Source organism: Mauremys mutica, chromosome 6 (genome assembly GCF_020497125.1).
Source record: "Mauremys mutica isolate MM-2020 ecotype Southern chromosome 6, ASM2049712v1, whole genome shotgun sequence".
NCBI classification, from domain to species: Eukaryota; Metazoa; Chordata; order Testudines; family Geoemydidae; genus Mauremys; species Mauremys mutica.
In genome coordinates, this window is record NC_059077.1 from 76,133,564 (window position 1) to 76,158,158 (window position 24,595).

At 43.7% G+C, this 24,595-nt stretch overlaps 1 protein-coding gene across 1 annotated transcript in view; it reads left to right on the forward strand.

Annotated features, from left to right (window-relative positions):
• The first annotated feature begins 1,235 nt into the window (after window positions 1-1,235).
• The window catches only part of LMNB1 (lamin B1), a 34,622-nt gene continuing 11,262 nt past the window's right edge, over window positions 1,236-24,595 (forward strand). Inside the window, exons 1-5 of the mRNA XM_045021999.1 lie at window positions 1,236-2,097; window positions 13,116-13,272; window positions 15,113-15,238; window positions 16,180-16,350; window positions 22,220-22,345. Of these exons, the coding sequence (XP_044877934.1) occupies window positions 1,745-2,097; window positions 13,116-13,272; window positions 15,113-15,238; window positions 16,180-16,350; window positions 22,220-22,345 (933 nt within the window). The 5' untranslated portion in view covers window positions 1,236-1,744. The remainder of the gene's footprint in view (window positions 2,098-13,115; window positions 13,273-15,112; window positions 15,239-16,179; window positions 16,351-22,219; window positions 22,346-24,595) is intronic.

Below are 24,595 nucleotides of genomic sequence, written 5' to 3' on the forward strand. Positions count from 1 at the left end.
GATGGTCTAGATAATACTTGGTCCTTCCTTGAGTGCAGGGAACTGGAGTAGAAGACCTCTCGAGGTCCCTTCCAGTCTTACAATTCTATTATATTTAATAGAGAGCTTTCAAATGTCATTGCTAAGAGATAGCTTGTGCTAAAACAGATTGAATGAGTTGGTTTTTGTTTGTTTGAAAAAGCAAGGTTTATTTCAGTGAGTGTACTCACTTGAGTAAAGATAAGTTAAGTGTTTTCAGGAGCAGGGCTTAGTGTTTCTAAATATATGCACAGTCTACAAACTGGAAAAACAAATATTGAATGGTGTCTCCCTGAGATACATATAGCAAAAACCTTTGTTTCACAAGAGACAATTTCTGAATGAGTGAATCTTGACAGGTCTGCTGGGCTAGTCATGGAAGTGTATATGTGTGTGTGTACGGGGGCGGGGGGGACGATGTGTGCGTGGAAGGGATAGATTGTGTGGCTCGTGAAGTGATAGGATGTGGCTGTGTGTGCGGGGAGGGTCGTGGGTGGGGTGATGGGTTTGTCTGTGTGTGCGGAGAAGATTGTGCGGGTTGCAGGATGCGTGACAGGATGGGGCCCTGTGGAGGGGTGGGCGCGCAGAGGAAAGCACGACGGGGTATGGGAATGTGCAGCAGCCGGGGAGCGTGCAGGTGCGAGTGTTGCGGAGCTGTGCAGGCGAGGGCGATGCTTGCATGGCAGGGTGGGACATGGCTCACTTTGTTTCCAGGTTCAAGCAAACCCCTCTCCTCCCCAGCGCGGAACGCAGCTGACTCAGACCGGGATTGGCGGTATAAATAGCGGGGAAACTACCCCGTGACGTCACGCGCCTCCCACCCAACCCCCTGGACTGGCGGCGTGCGGCGGGGGCTGTGTTTGGGTTTGTAGCTCGAGGGGAGTAAGACGTGCAGGGATGCAGCGGGACCCCCTCACGCAGGGGCACCCGCCTCCCGTCACAGCCCCTAGCAGCACGTCAGTTTGTACAACAGCCTCTCTCGGGGTGGGGACAAGAGAGGAAACAAAGACACGGCCAGGCTGCGGCAGCCGAGGCGGCCCCTGCTCTGTTCGGGGTCAGGGCCCCCCGAGGGGAGGAGGGAGAGTCTCAGCTAGCGCGCGCAGAGGCGGAGCCAGGGGGCGGCGGGGCGCGCGCCAGCCATTCGCACGCCTGCTGACAGTTGCAGGCGCTGGCGGCTTTTGAATTTAGTTTCCAGTCTGCGAAAAAGAGCAGAGCCCGGCCCGTCTCGCTGCCTCATTGGGCAAGGACGGGTCACGTGGGGGCCGTAGTTGTGGGCGGCAGCTGGGAGGGCTCGGCTGAGCGCGCGCCGGCCATATTGGAGGGGCGCGGAGCCCGCCGGTTTTGTGTTTCATTCTGAGCCCGGCCCGAGGGGAAGGAACCGGCGCGCGCGCGGGCGGGTTCGGTCCTTGCAGCTCCAGGCGCCGGTCTTTTCCCTCGGCGCGTTGCTGGGGCGGCTTCTGCTCCCCTGTTCCCGCTCTGCGCTCGTTTAACCCGGGAGCGGCCGGGGCCCCTTTATTTTCCCTCCTTTTTTTCCTTGTTCCAGCCTCGCTGCGCCCCCCCCCCCCCCACGCCGCTTTTGCACCGTCCGCTGCTAGCGCTGCGGCTGCCTCTTATCCCTCTGAACGGCTTTGGGGAGCTTAGCTCAGCCCCCGCAGCTCCTCCCGCGCCCCCCCCCCCCCGCCAGCCTCCGCACCCTCGGCCCCCGCCGCATCGCCCGCTCTTCGCCATGGCGGCTTCCACGCCGGTGGGGCAGCGCTCCCGGGGCAGCGCGGCCAGCACCCCGCTCAGCCCGACGCGCATCTCCCGGCTGCAGGAGAAGGAGGAGCTGCAGCACCTCAATGACCGGCTCGCCGTCTACATCGACAAGGTGCGGAGCCTGGAGACCGAGAACAGCGTGCTGCAGCTGCAGGTGACCGAGCGAGAGGAGGTGCGCGGCCGAGAGCTCACCGGCCTCAAGGGGCTCTACGAGGCCGAGCTCGCCGATGCTCGCCGGGCGCTGGACGATACGGCTCGGGAGCGGGCAAAGCTGCAGATCGAGCTGGGCAAGATCCGCACGGAGCACGAGCATCTGCTGGGCAGGTGAGTGACCCCACGGGGGGCGGGAGGGAGGCCCCAGGCTGGTGCCCTCGTGGAGGAGGGGAAGCCCCCATATCTGTTGTCGTGCGGTAGCTCTCGGGCGGGGGATGTAGCGCGGCCTGAGGTGGGAGAGTTTGAACGGAAATGAATGAATCTGGCCTTCCTCTGTGCCTTGTGTCCTGCATCGTGTAGCGGGGAAGCTGCCCCTCCCCCCATACAGCGGGAGGGAGGCGGGGCGCAGCGCAGCCCTGTGGAGGGAGTTGCCCCATCCCGGAGAGCACTGGCTGCCCCGGCTGTTTCAGTCCTGGCTGGGGGCCTCGGGATGAGCCCGCAGATATCCCTCCCCGCAGCACTCCGGGCTCTTGTCCCACTGGAAGGGCTGACCGGTCTCTTCCTGGGCTATTCCTCCATAGTAGCAAAGAATCCTGTGGCACCTTATAGACTAACAGACGTTTTGCAGCATGAGCTTTCGTGGGTGAATACCCACTTCTTCGGAATATTCACCCACGAAAGCTCATGCTGCAAAACGTCTGTTAGTCTATAAGGTGCCACAGGATTCTTTGCTGCTTCTACAGAACCAGACTAACACGGCTACCCCTCTGATACTCCTCCATAGTAGTGCTTTGCGAGGGAGTCGTCCTGTTATTGCCATGCTGCCAGGCTCTCCTTGCCTGCACCCTAAATCTTTCTACTCCTCTATTGGCATTACTTCTGGCCTACGTTACTGTGGGGAACAGATGTTGGTCACGTCATAAGGAAGCTCTGCCCCTTCTCCCCCATTTCGGGGGCTTGATCTCCAGCAGCCGGACAGTGCATAAAAATATTGACCTTCCCCTTTGCAGGAGACAAGGGAGCAGGCCTGCTTTGAAGGGATTGTATTCTTTCTTCCCATTCATTCTCTCTAGTTGTGAGTACAGTAGCCCGTCTGCTCCAGCTGCTGTCATGTGCTGTAGCTAATAACTGTATATGAATGAATGGAGAGGTCCCTGCACTTTCCTCTGGCAGCCCTGCATTCCCATCTGTTGATGAGCCTCTAGCTCTCTTGGGGGGAGGAATATTGTATGGAGTATGAACCTTCGTGGAACAGGGAGGGAAGTGGGTTCAGCAGTGCTAAACATAGCCACTCAGTGCTTCTATAACCTTTCTAGCTACTTGTGGTACTCTAAAACACACTACAGACTTTTCTGGGTACCTACAACTGTCTGCTTTACATTGTATATGTTGTTTAATGTCCTTAATACATAGTATCATGAAGCATTTGAGTCAATCCTAATACATGGTATCAGTAAGCAGTATAGTCACTTTTTTAGAGGAGAAAAGGAAGGTTCCTAGGCTAAGAATTCACATGGCGAGGATTGCCATTAGCTAGGCCTGTAGAGTGTGGGGAGGGCTCTGTGTTAAATCAGGAATTTAAAAAAAAAAAGTATATTGCCAATTGTATTTTAGTTGGGGGAGGTATATAGTTCAAATAGTAAACATAATGTTAAAATTAAAGTTTTGGGAGAGAAAAGTGTCTAGGATTCTTCCTTGCTCTTCTGGTTGTAAAACTTAAATTAGAGCTTTAATTATGCATTTTTGGTGATGAAGGATGTATGTTTTTCTATTACAACTGTCATTTTTTTAATAGTGGGTTCAGGGAAAATAAATGTTAAATTGGACTTAAAAGTCATGTAGCCTCTAGGTTCAAGATGGTTATTTTTTTTCTTCCAGGGTGCTGATCATTCACTCAGAGGAGTGATGGATAGTTTGGTTTTTTTTAATAACTTTGTACATATGGCTTATTAGAAAACAGAAAAATCCACCTATAGAAAAATCTTTAGAATGAGGCATCATGGTAGGTGATTTCCATGGTGAAATCTAGTTTTAAGGGGATGCTTAAAGCTAAAAATCTTATGCAGCCTTTTTTTCCCTTATGAATCATGCCATGTCCTTTGTAGATAATTGATTTGTGCAACTTTCTCTTCTGTATATTTTTTGTTCTCTTCAATCTGAATCCTTCACTTAAGTGTTTGACTCCTAACTTACATGTCATCTGTCTTCTGTTACCTGAAAGAGAGAATCTAATTTAATTTTAAACTTTTTTGCGGTCAGTTGCCTTCCATTTGGTTTGGCCTGAAACAGTTAGTTTATGGACTTTTTGAGTGAATATCTCCATTTGTTTCTGCTATAGCATGATGGACACATCATCTTAGCATCAGCTCACTTTCATTGCAAGGAAGTCTTTCTGCTCAATTTGGGATTTCACTTAAAAACTATGTTTAGTCTTTGTGAAAATATTTTCATATGTAAACTGCTGCACTTATGTCTTCCTTTGACTGCAGACAGCTCCAGAGCCTCCACTGCTCACAGCTTTGTCAAATAGCAGCAGTGTGTAATTAATAAGGCTAGTCAATGTAACTGCTAGTCCTGTGGACAAGCTGTGAAATAGTTAAACTGTCAAGATTATTGGCATTCATTGGCTGGGAAATCAAGGAGCCCTACAGTGAAGTAACTCCTGGATAGGAGTGCCCCTCCCCCCCAACAAACAAACAAAAAAAACAGATGATGGAGAGTAGAGCAATGAAGACCTTCACAGTTTCCCTGCTGCTGCTGGCAGTCTGAAGGGGCAAAGACAAGCCAAGGAAGCTTTCTTTTCTTGCAGTTTGGTGGGTAAGAGTAAATTTTTTTTAGAGGCTGATACAAAAGTTGTAGGGATCAGGGTAGAAGCTGCTTAGCAGATGCCATAACTCCTTCCTCATTTGCTGAGGGTGCCACTGGGACTGGGCTTCTTATCAAAGCATACTTCTGGACCTTCGGGAGATGTGCTTAAGCTGTCCATCCTCATCTTCTTCAGGCCTTAGTCCTCCAGCTAGTTAGGAGCCTACTGAACTTTTCAAGTCTCATGTACTGTATTCTCTTAGGAGTTGTGTATACCTCAAGAAAGGTTCCCTTAGTTGTTTCTGATCTAAAGTGTGTGTTTTTTCTTATGACTGAAGACCTTCTAGCAAGTGTATAGTCCCCTAGAGCCTCGTTAGATATTTTAAAGTACAGGCATCTGTTCGAGCTCAGATGTATTTCTGTTCCCAAAATCTTAAACTAAAGTAGAGGCTCTGTCTGGAGAGCACTTTCTGGTAGTCTCTGGAGAGTTGGCTGGCCATGTGTTCCTGGCTTCTTTTCAGCTGTTATGTTATAACCTGGGTTAGACTAAAGCATCACAGTTATTGGGCATCATATAGGATAATGTGAGGTTCAGTGCCTGTGATGTGCAGGCGGTCAGGCTGGGCGTTCTGATGTTCCCTTCTGGCTGTTAATTCTAATATTAAAAGATGGCTAAAATACTTTCTTAAAATGGTCTGAATAATAATGAATGGGAGGACTGGTGGTCCCACAAGATCTCAAATTGTGGTTCTCACTGAAAGTTCGACATATCCTTTAGAAGAGGTATCCTAGTTATCGAGTACTACATTTTATACACTGGTCCAGAGTGCTCTTACTGGTCATAAGGTGCAGGTTTCCTACCTTCTTTGAGCTCTTCTATATGTTATTACATCCTCTGTTCTCACCACAGACATCACTTCATCCTTTAGTCTATACAAAAAGCTGCCACTAAACTTTTCTTCCTTGCCTCCTATTTTATTGTATAACTGCCCTCTTTTTGAATCCTTCCATTTGGCTTTCCATCTGAGGATTGTGTCAAATTCAAGCTTTTTGTCACTTTGAAAGTGCTGTATAAGTCGGCTCCTGCCTATTTATCCTCCCTTGTCAAGCTTAGTTTTATGCCTCCTAGCATCCATCAGTGCTCACAACTTCATCCACCTGTTTATCAGATTTTCACACAATTGCCTTTGTGTAGTCCTCTATGTATATGACATGACCTCCTTGAGCTCATCCGCAAGGGCCCTGTCCTGTCTACGTTTAAGATATTCATTGCTCAATTTAAGCATTCTCTCTAGGAAGAGTGATCTGGAATAAAATAAACATGAGATTTCATAAATGGACTAGCATTTGTTTTCATGACAGGCTGAGATTTCACTATGGCAGTTGTCCAGTGGCTAGGCACATCATGGGAGTTTATGTGGTGAAAGCAACTTTTAAGCAAACGACATAGCTGAATGAAGATACTAGTAATGGTGGTAATTATCCAGAGGAACTACTATAGTCTTGTGCTTTGATTGTGGGTGTGGTGGTTTTTTTTTTTTTTAACTAAACCTTACCATGCAATAACAGTACCTTTTTTTGCTTCATATCTTAAACCAGCTTTCCTTCCAGATTCTTTGTTTTTAAAGGGAGGAATTTCTGAGCTGGAATTAGACAATGAAATAGACTCAATGTGGGTTTGATAGATGGGGCTTGAGTGACTAGGCATGTGTTAAGCACAGTACAGCTGGTGTACAGGGCAACTGCTCAGAAGAACCCTGCTGTCTCAAGGCAAGCAAAGTTGAAACAGCTGTCCCAGCATTTCCTGAGTTGCACATGTGGTATGTTATGGATTGGAGGGCCTGGTTAGGGAAGTTGTCTTAATATGCTTTAAAAATAATATTGAAAAAACTGGAAACATATTGCAGGCAAAACAGATTAATTGTTCTCAATCAGATGTAACAGTGCAAGGAGCTATTCAGCCTAAGGTGGCTGGCTAAATAGAAAAAGGATCTGATTTTCAAAGCATTAAGCTCCTATAGCTCAATAAAAGACATTTGGAGCAATGAGTGCTTTGAACAGGCTCTCATCAAATTTTTATTTAGTCATTACAGTGGTATTTCTACTGCTGTTACTGTTGCATATATATGGGAAATAGGGGAAGGCCTTGATTTGATCTTAAGTTTGGGAACTAGGACTTCCATCTTCCTTACATGAGTGCCTGCCTCTGCAGCAATAGTGTTCCCAATAATCATGCCAATTTGCTGCCAAAAGTTTCCCTGTGGTTTCATGGGTTCTGAATAGCAGCAGTGAAACTGACCTGAGTCTTGTTAACAGTCACACTGTTGCTGTTTGGTAAAGCTATGAAAAGCAGCAGAGATACTGGACTCATCTGAGATGTCAAGATGATAAGTCAGTTAACATGTTACAAGCGTCTTCCATATATTTCTTCAAAAATATATTGCTTGGCATTACTCTTTAGGAGAAGTTTTCTACTTTTGGTGCATAAACTTCTCAAGTTCTGGGTTTGCATAGACACTCGTAAGATACAGGTATATCCAACGTTTGTCTAGCTAGCACAGGGGTAGGAACTTATGGCACGCGGGAGCTGATTTTCAGTGGCACTCACACTGCCCGGGTCCTGGCCACTGGTCCGGGGGGCTCTGTATTTTAATTTAATTTTAAATGAAGCTTCTTAAACATTTAAAAAGCTTTATTTACTTTACATACAACAATAGTTTAGTTATATATTATAGACTTATAGAAAGAGACTGTCTAAAAATGTTAAAATGTATTACTGGCACGCGAAACCTTAAATTAGAGTGAATAAATGAAGACTTGGCACACCACTTCTGAAAGGTTGCCAACCCCAATCCAAACTTAGAGGTTCAGAGGAGCTTTGCTTGAGTAAGGAGTGCTGAATAGGCCTCTGAGTAGATAAGGTGGATTCAAGCACTTTTATTTCTGAATAGTTTAACAAATGAGACACATCTTAGCCTAGGTCAGTGGGGCCCAACCTCATTACCCAGGAGAGCCACACAAACCTAAGCACAATCTTGTGTGGGCCAAACAGATTCTACATGTTAAGATTTAAAGTCACCTGTATTGATTTATATTTTACGGTCAGCTTGTTTTGCATCTATTTAGGTAGAAACAACCTCTGTACAGTAGTGTGTGTAAACTAAAATGATGTAAATATGATGACAAAATGCTAATGAATCAGCCATTCGTTAGTATATTGTGTTGAAGCAGGCTGCGGGCCCTATGAGATGTCTGGTGGGCCATTGGTGATTTAGAATTTGAATGAGGGCTCATCACTTAATTCTAATACAAGTTGCTAGCTTTGATTTGGTAGTTTGCTCTAATAAAAATATAAGTTGTGTGCATGAGAACCAGAAACAAATTACCATATGAAAGCTACAGGAAAAGTTTATGGTGAGGAAGGAATTGGTTTACATGTCAAAACAGCAGTAAAGTTGCTCCTACAAACACTAATGATTTTACATGAGAACCTCTCATCTGATCATTGTTAGATATAAATGTTTCCCTACTAAAAGTTGGCTTTACTGTCTTACTACTCTAGAAGACAAAATCTGGAAAACAGATTTTACATATTTCTACTTAGGGGGAACATGGTGACTCATTTACTTCATTGCCATGATCTTATATAATTGCAATGGAAAAACAGTTCAGTAAGTTTGCCAAAACAATCTATTAATCACTGTACCAAAGCAGTGAATGGCCAAGTGATTGGTCAAAAGTGGCAGTTCAGAACGCTTACTACTATTGACATTATTCCAATGTAGTGTGAGAATTCTGGTGAAATATGGACTGATCCCATCACTTTATGATGATACACCTGTGCAGCTGTGTCTGCTCCAGTTTTATCCTTAAAATATACCTTCTGTGCAGTTCCACGGTATTTAGCAAAGTTGGGAGCATTAGTTCAGATAGGGCTTTGGTATTGTATTGTTTAACAGCACAATTAATAATTATTTTTTTAATTGTTTTACAGCCCTAATAATGGATAGATGCCATTCATGGCAGTTTAGCATCATCTTATTTGAGAAGGAATTAGACACTTGAGAGCCAAAGTACATGAAGGAGCACAGTTTTGAGCTAATCTATGAACATATTAGCAAATGGGTATTTACTTAAATATGTACTTTCCCTCTTTATGGAGGAAAAGCTCGATAGTGTGGACAAACAAGAAGAGCTTTTGCTGTTGAATAAGAACTATAAATATGCATACTGTGTATTGTCTTGTTTTATATATAGTAGTTTTTCTTGTGCCTGCAAAACTCAAACAGTTTTACTGATCTTGTTGAAACAAACTCTCAGGTCCATTTAGAGCTGGGGTGAATAACACATTTGTAATGGTTACAAAGATTTCCACTGGAATAGCTCTTTTGCAGTATGTTGTGGTGTCACTCTAGCAGAGCAACCAGGAAGTCTGCAGCTTTTTTTTTTTTTTTTAAATATAGGTATTAGCTATCCAAATACAAATCGACATATAGTTAGACTTTTTAAAATTAATTATACTTTTTTCCTTCTGATTTTAAATTTAACCAATCTCATTAGAAATGTGAATTCTTAAAGTCACTCTTCTGAAATACACCTCTACCCCAATATTATGTGGTCCTCGGGAGCCAAAAATCCATACCGTGTTATAGGTGAAACCCCTTTATATCAGGGTAGTGGCGGCAGGGCTCCAGCGGTGATTTAAAGAGCTCGGGGCTACCCACAGTGGCCGGAGCTCTGAGCCCTTTAAAGTGCTGCCGGAGCATCACTCCTGGAGCCCTGGGATAGCAGTGGCAGGGCTCCAGCGGTGATTTAAAGGGCCCGCGCTCCCTGCAGCAGCCAGAGCCTTGGGCCCTTTAAAGTGCTGCCCGAGCCCTGCTGCTGGAGCCCCGGGGCTACCACACTATATGCAAACCTGTGGTATATTGGGTTGCGTTATGTTGGGGTAGAGGTGTATGAGGTGCACACGTGGATTGATACCATCAGTAGTATCAGTTGAAAAATAAATATGGATATTTTGCAACTGAACTTTGGGTTCTGGTCATGTTATTGTCCTGTGGCTGAATCTATATTACATTTTTTCTTTCCACTGTTATGGCAACAGTTGGAGCTCTAATTTAAATGATCTCCCTGTAACTTACCATCATTTGTTTGTTCTCAACAAAAGGTGTATCAGCACATGTGGATTTGCATTGAAATAATTAAAGTTGAGTTATAGCTAGTGATAAATATTCTGGTTCCAGTTACTGTGTACACCGGCCCTAACTCTGCTTAAAGCATGTTTAAATATATGATTAAAATGCTGTGGCAGACTACTATATTTACCCCTACTGATGGATCTGCTGTAGTGGTTGCAGTGATGGACAACTGTGGGGTGTTTTTTTTAAGTTTAAAGAGAGTTTGAAATCTCTGCACGTGTGCTATATTCTTACAGTGTTAATATTAGGCTGATGATAAACTGCAATAGTTCACTCTGTGTATACCTAAGATAGCTCAGATCAAAGTTTTAGTTGTACAAATAGTGACTTTGATTGCTAAATCTCTTAAATGAAAGCCCGCCATCTTGTGGTTGTAGTGAAAATGTGTTTTTGAGTTTGCTCTGTGATTGACACAAATCTTTTAGCTATTTGATGGCAGCAAACTGGACTACAACTAAATGTGCTCTCTCTGGTGCCAGATCATCTTTCTTTTATTCCCGCAAGAATGTGTGTTCTTATTACTAAATAACCCTAATTCCTGTGTGTGTTCTTGCTGCTGACAAATACTGCTTATTGTGATCTTCAAAAGATTCTTTTTAATTGGATATGGCCTTTTTATACTATATAAAGAACAGGTCTTCTAGGTTTTTGTACTTTAAAAGTAATTCAGGAATGTCAAATGTGCTTTTCTGGTTTTGCTGGTAAACTTTTTTTTTGCGCTTTTGGGAGCTCAGACATCTTAATTAAAAGGAGTAGGAGTTATGAATCTTCAGCACAGATGTCCTTTGTTCATGATATGAAAAATAATTAGTTACGCTTTCAGAAAGGATGACTAAAATTACCTTCCTCTCTCTCTCTGAGACAAGGTGGATGAAGCAATATTTTTTTATTGCAGCAGTTCTCAACCGGGAGTCTGTGGCTCCCTGGTCCATGGGCAGAGTTGGGGACATGGAAAGCATTGCTCCACCTCCACCCGCCATACTACGCCTATGTCCAAGGCCCCTGCTCCGAGACACCCCCGCTGGGCCTTGGAGGTTTTTATGTCAAGGGGGGCCTCAAAGAGAAAAAGGTTGAGAACCCCTGTTTTATTGGACCAACTTCTTTTGGTGAGCGAGACAAGCTTTCGAGCTCTCTCACCCATTTTGTCTCTAATATCTTGGGACTACATGGCTACAGAAACATTGCATTTCCTCTCTGTTGTCCACCTTTCAGTCTCTTTTGATGTCATTTTATGAGTTCTGTGTTCACTGTTAAGAAATTCAGGTCTTGTCCACTCTGAAAGACTAATGTAAAACAAAACTAAATCAGAAGCCTCCCCAACTATTATTTTGAAGTCTGAATATCTTTTCTGATGGTACCACTCAATTTTTATTATAGCAGTTTGAACCTGCCTTCTGTGTGAAGCTATTCTAGCCAGTGGTTTGTTACTTGCTTCCCTCTTCTCTTGGGCACCCATGGGACAAAGGTGATGTGCTACTTAACTGTTTTTAAAAAAAGCTTTTGTTGAATGCAGCAGACAAATTTTAAAGGAAGTCAATTTAAATCATATTTGTCTGAAACACTTAAGTACTTTACGTAATCTGCGGCAATACTTGTAACTGAAAGATTAAACATAAACTGAAAGAATCTTTTTACTTTGTTTATATGACAGAAGATTGTATAATTTCTTTTTCTTTAGTCATTCCCCTGAAGCAGAATTGGAATATTTTTTACATGCTAGCATCTACTGGACAAAACTATCTTCATTACTGTTTCAGAAAGCATGACTGGCTGTGTCTACTTTAAGAAAATGGGGAGACCCATAGTTCTTCACCAGTGCAGTTCCATTTGTGGTAGTAACTGTAAGATCATACCGTAGACGGGAGCTGGATATCTTTATCCCCATTTTGTCTGCTCAGATGTGTTTAGGCAGCATAGTGGCAAAGCTAGTTCTGTCTAGGCTACCACCTCTGTTGGTGGATACTTTGGATGTGGATAGTTATTAAAAGAAATTTCATCAGCAATTCAGTCTCTTAATTTGGACAGGTCTAGTTTGTTAAAGCCAGTACAGTGGGACAGGGAACTGCCCCGAATTCTGCAATTGCAAAATGGAGAGGCTAGTGTGTGTGGGAAAGAGCCACTGGACCAGTTATTTCTCTAAAGCTGCTCCAGGTAAGGAGCTGGCTTGGGCTTCTTTGGAGCAGGGAAGTTGCCTCTGAGCATGTTTGAGGTAATGGTCCTGGGCTAGCCTGTCTTGTCACTATTTCCGACAAGGGAAACTGGCAGAGTTAACGCTCTCTCCTCCCTCCAGAAAGGTGCTCTCTCTCAGGCATCTTACGGATGAGAGATTTTTTTTTTTAATTTTGAAATTGAAAACTTATGTTAAAGCCTAAACTTGTAATTTACATTAAATACAAAAACAATTAAGCAGGGTATATTGGCTGCAGCATTTTAAGGAAATTGAAACTGATGACCTGATGGAAGTCATGAGCTGAACTTCTGGAACCAGGTTTAGTTAAAGTGCTAAACAAGCTTTTGACACTAGTAGCCTTTTTTTGTAGGTGCAGAAAATATTTTCTTCACTTCATTTTAATTGACTGGTTCAGTTCAAAGACTAGTTAGTTCAAAGTTAAGCAACTAATTGGGAGCTGAAAGGGCAGAAAAGCTTGGAAGAGGAAAACAATCTGAATAAAACTAGGTGAGAGGATGAGATCTACTAGTTGTTTCTAGTCGTCATGTTCTTCCAGATTTTAGTCAGCTCAATTTACTAATTAAAGAAAGTACTTCATTTCTTTACACCAGTTTTATATGCAAAACATGTTTTGATCATATCAAACTTTTTTCTTCTGTATCTAGTACGTTTAAGGTATTTTTAGTTAGTAAACCTAAAATGCTGTTTTTTGTTTTACATTGAATTTCAATTTCCATCCAAATAGAGCTCATCACAAATTACAAAGAAAAAATCATTTACCATTTTCTAACCTGTTAATGTAAAAATTAAGAATCTGAATAAACTTAAATTAAGCTATGTAATTGATTAAAAGTGTATTCTCCTAGTTAGCTCAAAAGACCACATTTAGTATAAAAATTGTATTTAGTTGCAAATCAACATATTTTAATGGCTATTCAGACAGCCTTTTATTTAATTTTTTAATTTTTCGGATATTTCTAGACATTTGTCTCACCAACTTCTCTGGTTTGTTCCAGCTATGCAAAAAAAGAATCTGATCATAATGCAGCCCAGGTCAAGCTTCGGGAGTTTGAAGCAGCTCTAAATTCCAAAGAAGCTGCCCTGGCTACAGCACTTGGTGATAAGAAAAGCCTGGAAGGGGAACTTGAGGATTTGAGAGATCAGATTGCACAGGTAAGCTGAAGTGATTCACAATCCAGTCTGCTGAACAGATTGGCTCTTTAGCCAGCAAACCACTCCTTGTAAAAGAGCTAAATTTTTACTCTAACCAAAATTGAAACACACAATGCTGCGAACAGAAGTTGTAAATCAGTTATTCCTTTCCAACTGAATGAAAGCAAAGTTCTAGTGTTCTTATTTTTTAAACTGAAAACACTATTTCTGGCACATTTGCTAAGCTGACCATGTTCTCCCCAGTCTTTCCCTCCATGAGGGGACGGACAGTAGATTCTGGTCTGAGAGAGTTTTTTGTAAAGGGTCATTTTCCTTGAAGGAAATGAGTTTCCTGTTTTCCCCCCCATAGTTTGGGGGGAGGGGAATGGTTGAGTTTGACACCCCCTTGTGCATCCTCCCTCCCCTCCCTTCATGGCCATCAGTTGATTGCTCCACCTGGTCCCAATATCCCAAGAAGGCCCTAGCATCTCCTGGCTCAGTCCTCCTCTCTTCTATATTTTGGACTGCTAATGAAATTCTACTCTTTGGAATTAAGTTCAGCATTTGAGAGGGATTTCTTCAGCATCAGAGGTGTCATCTATACCTTTCCTTCTGTCCTCCTGTCCTGACACCTCAGCACCACCAAATCTGTTCAATTTTTGGATGATTGTGGTGGTCTGATCCTTTTAGTAAACTGTGCCAATATTTATACACTTTCACTTACTGCTGGTAATTTTCCACAAATGCATATAATAGTGCTTGTCCTTTTCTGAAGTCACAGCAAAGCAGTCGTTGGTATAGCATGAAGTTCTAATAAAATAGTACATCACACTGATAGATGATCCACAGACGTTAAATGACCAGAAGAGATGCCAGTCACAGAATATCTTCTGACTTTTCTTGTCCTCCCTTTAAATTTATTGATGCTCTTGTCCAGTTAAATCACATCTTATCTACTTCCTTCTCCCTGCCTCCTTCAAAAGAACCCCAAACAAACCATAAACAAAAACAACACTTCACAGGGTCGAAATCTAGACAACCAGCAGTAGTGCCAAACAAACTTCTTTCCAGGTGCACCTGAGATGCATCTGTGCTCCCTTAAGATTGCTCTAAAGAGGTGTAAATCAAGACTCCCTGCATGATATGTGTATGCAGCGTTCTCTACAAATATTTAAGAACCACAGTCAGGCTGTTCATTTGCATCTTTTTTTTTTTTTCTTTTCCCACTCTCCCATTTACCACAAACTATTCTTATTCTCAGGCCCCAAATCTACTTTCCCATGATAAATATTGATTGACAAAATTCTGGAGGTGAGTAGACTCTTGCAAGTTTACTTTAGAACACAGTAAGTTATTAGACCACAAACAGTTTTACTGTGTTGACATCTAATGGCTCAAACTCTTAATTGACCTACCTAGTTGTTTTCCCACTGTCTAACAAAGGGGGAAGAAAAGCTGTGCACTAGTTTGCAGACCGTACAAACAAACTATAGGCTCTGCAACAGCAGTTGATAGATGTTTTCCTAGAGCTGTAGTGATACTGGTTGCTGAAGCTACCCCAATTAGTCTTTACCAAATAGAAAATCTTGACTGCAGTCTCTCAACTAACTTCTGATTAAAGGAAATTAATTACTATATTTGAAAATGATAGTCCTTATTAAGGTGAAGTACTCAGACTGTATCTGTAATGAACTACAAGAATTGTATAAAGTGATGGGTAAAACAGACTTTCTTGATGTAAATGGTAAATTTAATATGTTTTTTATTTCAATGCATAGTTCATTCTCAACTGCTGCTTAAAAATGTCAATAAGTGATGTGTGAGAGATGTACTTAAGCCTAACTGTACTGATATTTTTTAGTTGGAAGCCTCCTTAGCTGCTGCCAAGAAACAGCTGGTAGATGAAACTTTAATGAAGGTGGATCTCGAAAATCGTTGTCAGAGTCTGACTGAAGACTTGGAGTTCCGTAAAAATATGTATGAAGAGGTAATTCTCTTTAATACTAAGTTTTTAGTTCTAGAGGAAGCAAATTTTAAACATTCTGAACCAATTCAGCTTGCTTATTGCGAATCCTGGTATGTTTTTATTTGTATATTATGGAACCATAAGAACTTAACCGGGAATGTGACATGACTGAAATAGCTGTTTTTAATATGTGAAATAGCTTAATTTTTTTTATGCTGTACTCTTTTAAATAGTATAATCTGAAACTTGTTTAAGTATTCTCCTTAAGGTAAGGCCTTTTCAATTCCCTGTTATGTATGAGTGTTCAGGAGGAGCATGAGAGCAACAAAAAATATGCTTGAGTACAGCATCCCTTTCTCTGTGTATGCATCTATTTCCTTTCCAGTTTCATTTTCAGCTTTGCTGCTATTAGTAGTGAACACTCTTTTGCAGAGTTTAAGGAAGTGTGCAAGTGTGCTGCCTCTCCTCCCAAGCAGTGATTAGTGAAAATTTATCAAGTGATTTCAAATGCACAAAATAAATGGTGAGAGACGCATACATTTTCCTCTCTAAACTTTAAATCCTAAAGTTTACTTGTAACAAAAGTATACAGTCCTCAGAAATGTGATATTTCAAGTTGAAGGTGCTCCTCTAACACTCTTGTGACTAGTTATTCTCATAGGATGTAAAATTCAGTTTATGGTGTCAGATATGGAATCTCTGTGAAATTTTTAGGTGTTTACCATAGTATAATTTATAACGATGTGCAGTGAATATGCTACTGGAAGTATTCTTGTGAAATATCCCAACATTTATTCAGAACACTAGCTGAAAACAACATTATTTCACATTCTAATTATAGCAGCTTAAAATTGGACTCTCTTGGCTGTTGGTCTAAAGCTCATCTTGGCCGAAATCACCAGAATATTGTTAATGTTATTCCCATGTTTTATTGAAAATTTTGCTATTTCTGTTTTTCTTAGGAAATCAACGAGACAAGAAGGAAACATGAAACTCGCCTGGTTGAGGTGGATTCTGGGCGCCAAATTGAGTATGAACACAAACTGGCTCAAGCACTTCATGAAATGAGAGAGCAGCATGATGCACAAGTGAAACTGTATAAAGAAGAGCTGGAACAGACTTATCATGCCAAAGTGAGAGCGTCTCTCTTTATACTGCTGCTTGACAGATTTTCTCTTGGGGGATTATAGTAATTCCAAATAACTATAAAACTATTTAAACTTCAAGGTGTATCGAGAACCTTGGGCTGGATTTAAAGTTTCATGTTTCTGGGTGTGAATTTAAATTTCTAGACACATGTAAAATCTGATTTCCACTGGAAATAATTGTCAGGAAGTACCAGAATGTAGTGTCTTGGACTGCACTTGTGATATGTAAAAAATGGGGAATACGACTAGTACTGTGGATTCCAGAAAAATGTTTTACATGTGGATTTATATTAATATTGGTGGGCAGGATTTCCCAGTTTTATAAAAAAAAATATAGCTCTAATAGGTCTTGCTGAAAGGCTAACGTCCCTTGTGACAACACACAAAACATGGTTAAGCAGGAACTCTACCACTCTCACCCTTTTCTCTACAGGAGGGGCAGAGTGGAACTTACTTGTACAGAAATATCACTTTATACAGTTCAAGTGCTTACTCATGTTCATTCCATTGTAGGTGTGTGCACGCCTACATGCAAAGTCATCAGAGATTTTTGCCTTAGCGGTATCTGTAGGTCAGCTGCCCCCTTGAGTTCCATGCTCATGCGCTGGTATATTAGGTGCTGCTGACTATACGTCCTCTCAGTTCCTTCATGATGGTTGGTCAGAGCGTCTCATCTTGAATTGCAAGAGTGTTAGTGGTTCTTTACAAGTTCTATCTTTTTATATAGTTTGTGGTACTTTGTTAGCCATTAAGTTAAATATTAGGTTAGTTTAGTAGTTAGTCCCAGCTGGGACTTTGTCCCGGAGCGGGGCATGCTCTGTTCCCCCGGCTTCAAACCATGCTAGTGATGCAACAGGGCAGTGCCTATTAGTGACCCCCATGACAGTTGTTTGAAGTGCTTTGGGGAGTCCCTTAGAAAGGACAAGTGCAGGATCTGTAAGAACTTTTGCCCTAGTACCCAAAAAGAGCGGGATATCTGCCTGAGGGCCCTCCTCATGGAGGTTGCACTTCGTCCTGTGTTGGTGCCGTCCCACTCGGATGCCACACTGAGCACCTCAGCACAGATGCACAGTGCACCGCTGACACCTGGCTCCGCCCGGCACCATTCCCCCTTGCCAGTGCCTAAGAAACAACAAAAAAAGAGCAGCATCCCAGCACTAAAGGGCAAAAGGGGCTTTGGCCTGACGTAGGTCTTTTGCCCAAGTGCCTGCCCCGGTGCTTCATGGAGATACTGCTTAACTCTGACCCCCCCTCCAGCCCAGCCAGGGATCCGACTCTCAGGAGTGACAAGGGGACTCCAGGTTCTCTTAGGTTTTGTTGCCGAAGCAGCCCCGGGGGCTAAAAAACAAGCAGGACAGCTAGCACCACAGATGCTGCACCAGACTCAGCTAAGACGCTAACACCTAAGGGCAAGCCGGTGATGGGACCCACTCCATAGGGCAGTGAAATACCTTTGGTCCCCGGATCACAGGCATAGATCCCCATCTCCGTGGTCTAGGACCCCAGCACCGCACCTTTGATCTCTGATCAGAAGGCCCCAGCTCCCTGAGGCTGTGCTCTCCCTCTGCAAGGCATGAGATACTGGAGTCGAGGCACCAGTCTCTGGTACCTGCAAACTTCCTGCCAAAGATTGCCATGGTGTAGGTCACCTTCACCTAGACAGTCTCCCAGATGTTGGTCCCCACCGAGGCTGGATCGCTCCCTATGACGGCACTGGTCTCCACCTCCCCGGTACTGCTCGTCGGGCGGGCACTGATCCTCGCCCTCATCTCACCGGTTGCTGATTAGGGTCAATTGGCAGACTCAGGCCTCCATGGCTCCACCCTGGTCTCTGGAAGGGCAATGGCCACCGTTGGACTGGGACTTCAGCCCCTTGCCAAGGAGGGTTGATTTGCCACCAACCCATGAGATCAGTACGAGTCTATGAGTATGGCATCTGCAGCAGCAGCAGGGACAGTGGCCCGCGTAATGGCCATACTGGAACCAGTGGGGCATGCCCGTAATGCTGGTCCTATATTCCCACCAGTCCTCCCTTGCTGCATTGGACAAAGCACCTCCGGCACCGGGCTCGGAACACAGTACTGAATCAGGTGCTGGGGAAATGCATCGGGCTCCAACATCGAAGGAGCCGTCCCGGAAAGGGAAGGGGATCCTGCCTTTTCCCTGGCGGTGCAATCGTCTCCAGACGAACTGGTGGCGGGTCCCTCCCAAATGGGCAGTATCCCCAATGACTTCAAGGAGCACAAAGCCTTCCTCAAATTGGTAGCCACCCTTTTAAACTTAAAAATTGAGTCTGCGGAGGAGTCTGACGACCTCTTTAATGTTTTATATCTGCATCCACCCTGGTCTGGTTCGTGCTGCCTGTCCACCCAGGGGGCCTTAGGATTCCCAAATAGCTGTGGCAGACCCCCTCTTATGTTCCGTCTACTTCTAAGAAGGCGGAAAAGAAGTAATACGTCCCTGCAAAAGGGTTAGAATATTAGTGTACACAGCCTCCAGCAGGGTCACTGGTTGTGTCCGCTGTTAATGTAAGGAACAGGCAGGGCCCAAGTCAGTGGCATGCCAAAAAAAAAAAAAAAGACCCAAAGAGACTGGATTTGTTTGGCAGAAAAGTTTATTCAATGGCCAGCCTGCAGTTTCGGGTGTGTAACCACCAGGCCCTGTTAGGCAGGTACAATTTTAACCTGAGAGAGGGCCTCCTTGAAGTACCACAGGACTGAGTCCTGCTTTAGTGGAAGAAGGCACAGCAATGGCTGACAAGGGCCCTCCAGATGGCTTGGGACACTACGGACTCGACAGCCATGGTGGTTGCCTCTGCAGTGGTCATGAGGCGCAGCTCCTGGTGCAGTCCTCTGGGTTATCCCAGGAGATGCAGGCCACCATTCAGGACCTCGTGTTGAGGGGGCGGGGCTCTTCTCTGAGCTCGCGCACGGAAAGCTCTACAGCCTTAAAGACTCTCATGCCACCCTCTGCTCCTTGGGCCTTAATGCCCCATAGCAGGCCAGGAAGCTGTTCGATCCTCTGCCTCCTCAGTGTAGGTCTTGCGGGATTCCCCGGCTGAGTACCTAAAGTAGAAAGGATAGAGACAAGGGGTCTGAGCAGCGACACTTGTGGTCTTTCCGTTCATCTGCTCAGCCGGTTCCTTCCAGGAAACAAGGAGGCCAGAAAAAGGCATTCTGAGGATGCGCTCGAGGATAGTGCCCCAGTAACTTCCCAGGATCCATCCTCCCACTCTTTCCTCAACTGCCTGTGCCCCTTCTAGTCAGCCTGGTCGTGGCTGACCTCAGACCATTGGGTGCTCGATATAATATCTAGGTTACACCCTGCAGTTCGTGTCCGACTCTGCCTCCCACCCATCTTCAGGGACCTGTCTCACAAGCAACTTCTTGTCCAAGAGGTCGAGAACCTCCTGCATCTGGGGGTGGTGGAGGAGGTGCCTCGGGACATGAAAGGAAAAGGGTTCTCTCACTACTTTCTAAACCCGAAAGCAAACATGGGCCTCAAACGCATTTTGGACCTGCGTCGCCTTAACAAGTCTGTCAAGAAGTTGAAGTTTCTCATGGTCTCCCTAGCCTCCATCATCCCCTCCCTGGATCCGGGAGACTGGTACGCCGCCCTTGACTTGAAGGACATGTATTTCCATTTTCCAAGGGCACAGGTGCTTTCTCCGTTTTTGTGCTGGGCCAGCGCCATTTCCAATTCATGGCACTGTCCTTCGGTCTCTCGTCAGCCCCAAGGGTATTCAGAAAGTGCATAGCACCAGTGGCCGCTTACCTGAGGTGCCGTATTTACCCGTACCTTGACGACTGGCTAATAAAGGGCTGGTCCCAGGATTAGGTTCAGCATCTCGATCTGATTTTCCACCTGTCGTGACCTGAGGCTGTTAATAAACGAGGAAAAGTCTATCTTAAACTATATGCATTGCACTGGAATTATTGGAGCGGTTCTCGACTCAGGCCAGAGCCTGCCTTCCTTCCCCAAGGCTTGGTTCCAAGCCATGGCGGACCTCATCTTGTGCATGCAAGTCCGCCCTCTCACCACCGTTCATTCGTGCCTGCGATTGTTGGGCCAGATGGCAGCCTGCACTTATGTGGTTCGGCACATGTGGCTCCACCTCAGGGCCCTGCAGGCATGGCTGGTGTCTACGTACCCAACAGACACAGTGTGGACTGTGTGGTCAAGGTCCTGGACCATGTATTGTTATCACTCACCTGGTGGCAGAATCCTGAATCATTGTTGGAGAGAGTTCCCTTCGCGGCTCCATCCCCATTAATGACCCTAATCTCAGATACCCTAAACCAGGGGTGGAGAGTCCACGTGGGCGATCTCCGCACACAAAATTGTTGGTCAAGTCACGATTGCTCCCTACACATCGTCAGCTCAGAATGGTTTTCTTGGCCTGTCAAGCCTTCCTACCTCACAAGCCTTCATACCTTAAGAGTAGGTTAGATAAATGTCTATCAGGGATGGTCTAGACAGTATTTGGTCCTGCCATGAGGGCAGGGGACTGGACTCGATGACATCTCGAGGTCTGTTCCAGTCCTAGAGTCTATGAATCTATAAGAAGCAGGGTGGTCCAGGTCCTGACGGACGATGCAGCGGCTATGTTCTATATCAACAAGCAAGGTGGAGCCAGATTGTCTGTCTGCCTTTTGCCAAGAAGCAGTCAGGCTCTGGGGCTTGGGTACAGCACGACATCCATCTCATAGTGGCACACCTCCCAGGGCCAGGAACGCTTTGGCAGATTGCCTCAGTAAGACCTTCTAGTCTTGCCATGAGTGGTCGCTTCATTCAGAAGTGGTCAGCATCATCTTCCAGAAGTGGGGGCCTCCCCAGGTGGACCTGTTCATGTATAGGCAGAACAGGAATTGCCACGTTTCCTGCTCAATTCAGAGATCGATAGAGGCTCCCTTTCAGACCCTTTTTGGCCCCCGTAGATGGCAGCTTTGTTGTATGCCTTCCCCCCCCCAGTGTCATTAATTCACAGGGTCCTCATGAAGATCAAGCAGGATAGGGTGAAGGTGATCCTCATACTGCCGGCTTGGCTGCGCCAGCACTGGTTGAGCACGCTTCTAGTCCTCTTGGTGGCTGCTCCGTTACAGCTACCGCTCAGGCCAGACCTGCTGTCCCAAAACCATGGCAGTCTTCTGCATCCAAATCTGGTGGCACTGCACCTGATTAAATGGTTAAAGTTGAATTTGTGATGCTGCCTAAACTATCTACGGCACTGTTGTTCGTTCACCTCTTTTGAAAAAAATAATTTCCACAGTTGCTAATATATTTTTAAAATAGCAAATTACTTAAGGAAGGTGGTGGTTGTAAAGAGAAGGAAAGTGATGGCTCAAGGGACTGGTAATGTGGTATGAAGTCTTCTGATTTGGGACACCCCAGTATACTGATTGAAAAAGTAACACTAGATAGCTTGTGTGAAATCAGTTGGTGATCTTGGTCAAATGCTTGCACAGGCAGCACCACAATAGGCACCTTTGTTTGGCAGTCTTAGGTCCAAAAGAATGAAGGCCTTGAAAACTGAATTTGCCTCTGGATGAAGACTTTTTTACAGTTCCAATTTGGGACATGTTGATGGGGTGAGTGGGGAAAGCTTGTACTACTGTTTGTTCCTAGCATCCACCAGATTTTGACTTCCGGGAAAGTGAATCCAGCACGGTAATTGAGCACTACACTTCCTCAATTATGATTACAAAAAAGGCAGCATGATGCTTTTCCTGTATTACAGTCAGGAACTTTGTGGTTTATTAGTAATACTACATGAAATTTTTTTAGGTGACTCATGCTTGCTTACTTATTTAGTAGCAAGTCTTTTGAGACTGATGTGCAATTTGTTTTGTTGTAGCTTGAGAACGCCAGACTCTCCTCTGAGATGAGTAGTTCTGCAGCTAACACAGTAAGAGAAGAACTGACAGAAAGTCGCATGCGGATTGAAAGCCTCTCCTCCCAGCTTTCAAGCCTACAAAAAGAGGTAACAAATCACTTGGGATTTAGACTTAATCCCTGTAATAGAATTTGATTAAAAGTTTATACCTTTTTCTCTATTTTTAATTGCATGTTACATGGATTTTGTTACTCTTCCTGTTTTCATCTTACTGACCCTTTCTAAATTCCATAACTTCTGAAAATAAAGTTGATCTGTTCTACAGTATGTATTTGAGAAGCATTATCTAAATTTAAACTCCTGCCTGAAAATGCTTCACTATTACAAGTAATACCAAAGATGATGATGATAACTGAAAGATTGGAACAAAATACTTTTTTTCCATTTGTTTACTTCATATATTTAACAGCCGTTTAAGGTCTTTTGCACTGTTTCCCTTGCATAGTCAGTCTTTCTTCATCAAATGGGAAAAGAAATCTTTTAAAAAAAGGGTATTTTTTTCAAATACTCCCTTCAATCTTTTTGTAAGTAATTAAGTTTTTACATTGATATCTTTAAGACACCTCTTTCGCTTTTCTCATTCTCCAATGAATCGTATATTAAAAATATACTGAATTAGTTTTGTTCTGATTTCTTTCCATTTCTCTTGTACCTTGGTAGCTAGCTAACTTCAGTTGATCTATTTCTCCATCAAATCATTCTGTTAATGACTTGTGAAGTAGTTTCTGTTCTGCTCAGTCTGCAGTTTCGATCATTACAAGCAAAAAACTGAACAGGTTTTAACAAATGCAGGTTCTGTGGTATTGACTTAGAAATGGCCGGGGCCCTGGTGTAGGTAGTGTTCCGCTTCAAGAATTACAATGTTTTATTTTCATCTCATGTCTCTACCCCGTTGTACTGTTTGTTCTCTGTGCTATATGGGTTCTTCTGCACCGTAGTATTTGAGCGGGTGGGCATTAAGCAATGTGATATTTGTCACATTTGTTCTCTCATTCTCTTGCAAGTGCATGTAGAGTATGTTCTGTAAACTTGATTTTAAATCCACACACATTGCAATATGCTTGTTAGAAAAAGCAAGGTCAAATAAATGCATCTTGCACTCGGAGCAGAAGATGGTTCTGATGTTCTTTAGTTCCTGTCAGAATTCATTTCACCGTCTTCGTCTGGCCCCTAAGAAAGTTCAGTCTCCTGATAGATGAGCTTTACCTTTATGTTGTGCAGTTCTGTTGTGCCAGAGAAGCAAAGTTGTTTGATCCAGGTTTTCATTCCAGTATTTTAATGGAACTTTTAGATACCTTGGGCCCAGGCCTTTAAATATTTTGAAGATAAGGACTGAGACATCAAACTCGATTTAATAGTCAGGAGAGGTGCATATATTATGGTGTGTTACTGTGAGAAACTACAAAATAACGTTTGAGGTGAGGTTCTTAAGAAAGCCACAATGAAACCAAAAGAGCTTTTATTACTGTAGAGCCTAGGATCCTTGGTCATGAACAAGGACCCCATTGTGCCAGGCCATCTACAAACACAGAACAAAAACATTTATTAAGTTTCTGTTTTCAAGGTAGGTGAAACAATATTAAGCAAACAATAATATTAAGCAAATAGTTATTCTATATATAGAGGATTTCAGGTCTTGCTTGGTAATTCTGTAGTATTTACACCACGTAAATATTATGTCTTCAACTAAAAAGAATTTTGCCAACTCCCTAGAAAAATTCACCTGGCTCTCCTACCAGCACATACCTTGAAGTACCATTTAAAGCAAAAGCTTGAGTATATAACAGGCCTTCAAATTGTCAACTTCTCTTGAACCAGCAGGGAAAGAGTTCATGATTTGAGTTCCGTCCATCAAGAACATCCTGTGCATATCTAGAATTCTAGAAGCTGTTGATAATCTCGTCTGTTGGGATGAAATGTGAGAATATAAGCAGACCCTAAAATAACCAGATTTCATGAGTTTTATGGTGCAGAATCTTGAATCAAACATATTGAAAATCAGAGTAGCCGACTGAGAAGAGAGGTTGTATATGCAGAAGGGTTGTATATAACAAACACCACAGAGGAAACTACACATTCTGTATTAGCTGAAGGTTGGTCCTCCCAGGAGAGCCTCATCTACTTGGTTACATAATCCTGACTGAAACTATCAGGGGCATTGATAACAAGCAGAGTTTGCTTCTGAAAGGAAAGTTTAACTTTGCCAAAGATGGAAGAAAGCATTTGTGGCTATTCATAAACTTTAAGGCCAGAAGGGATCATGGTGATCATCTAGTCTGACCTCTTGTAGGGGGATTGCACAGAATCTGCAATCCCAATGACCATTTTACCTCTGTG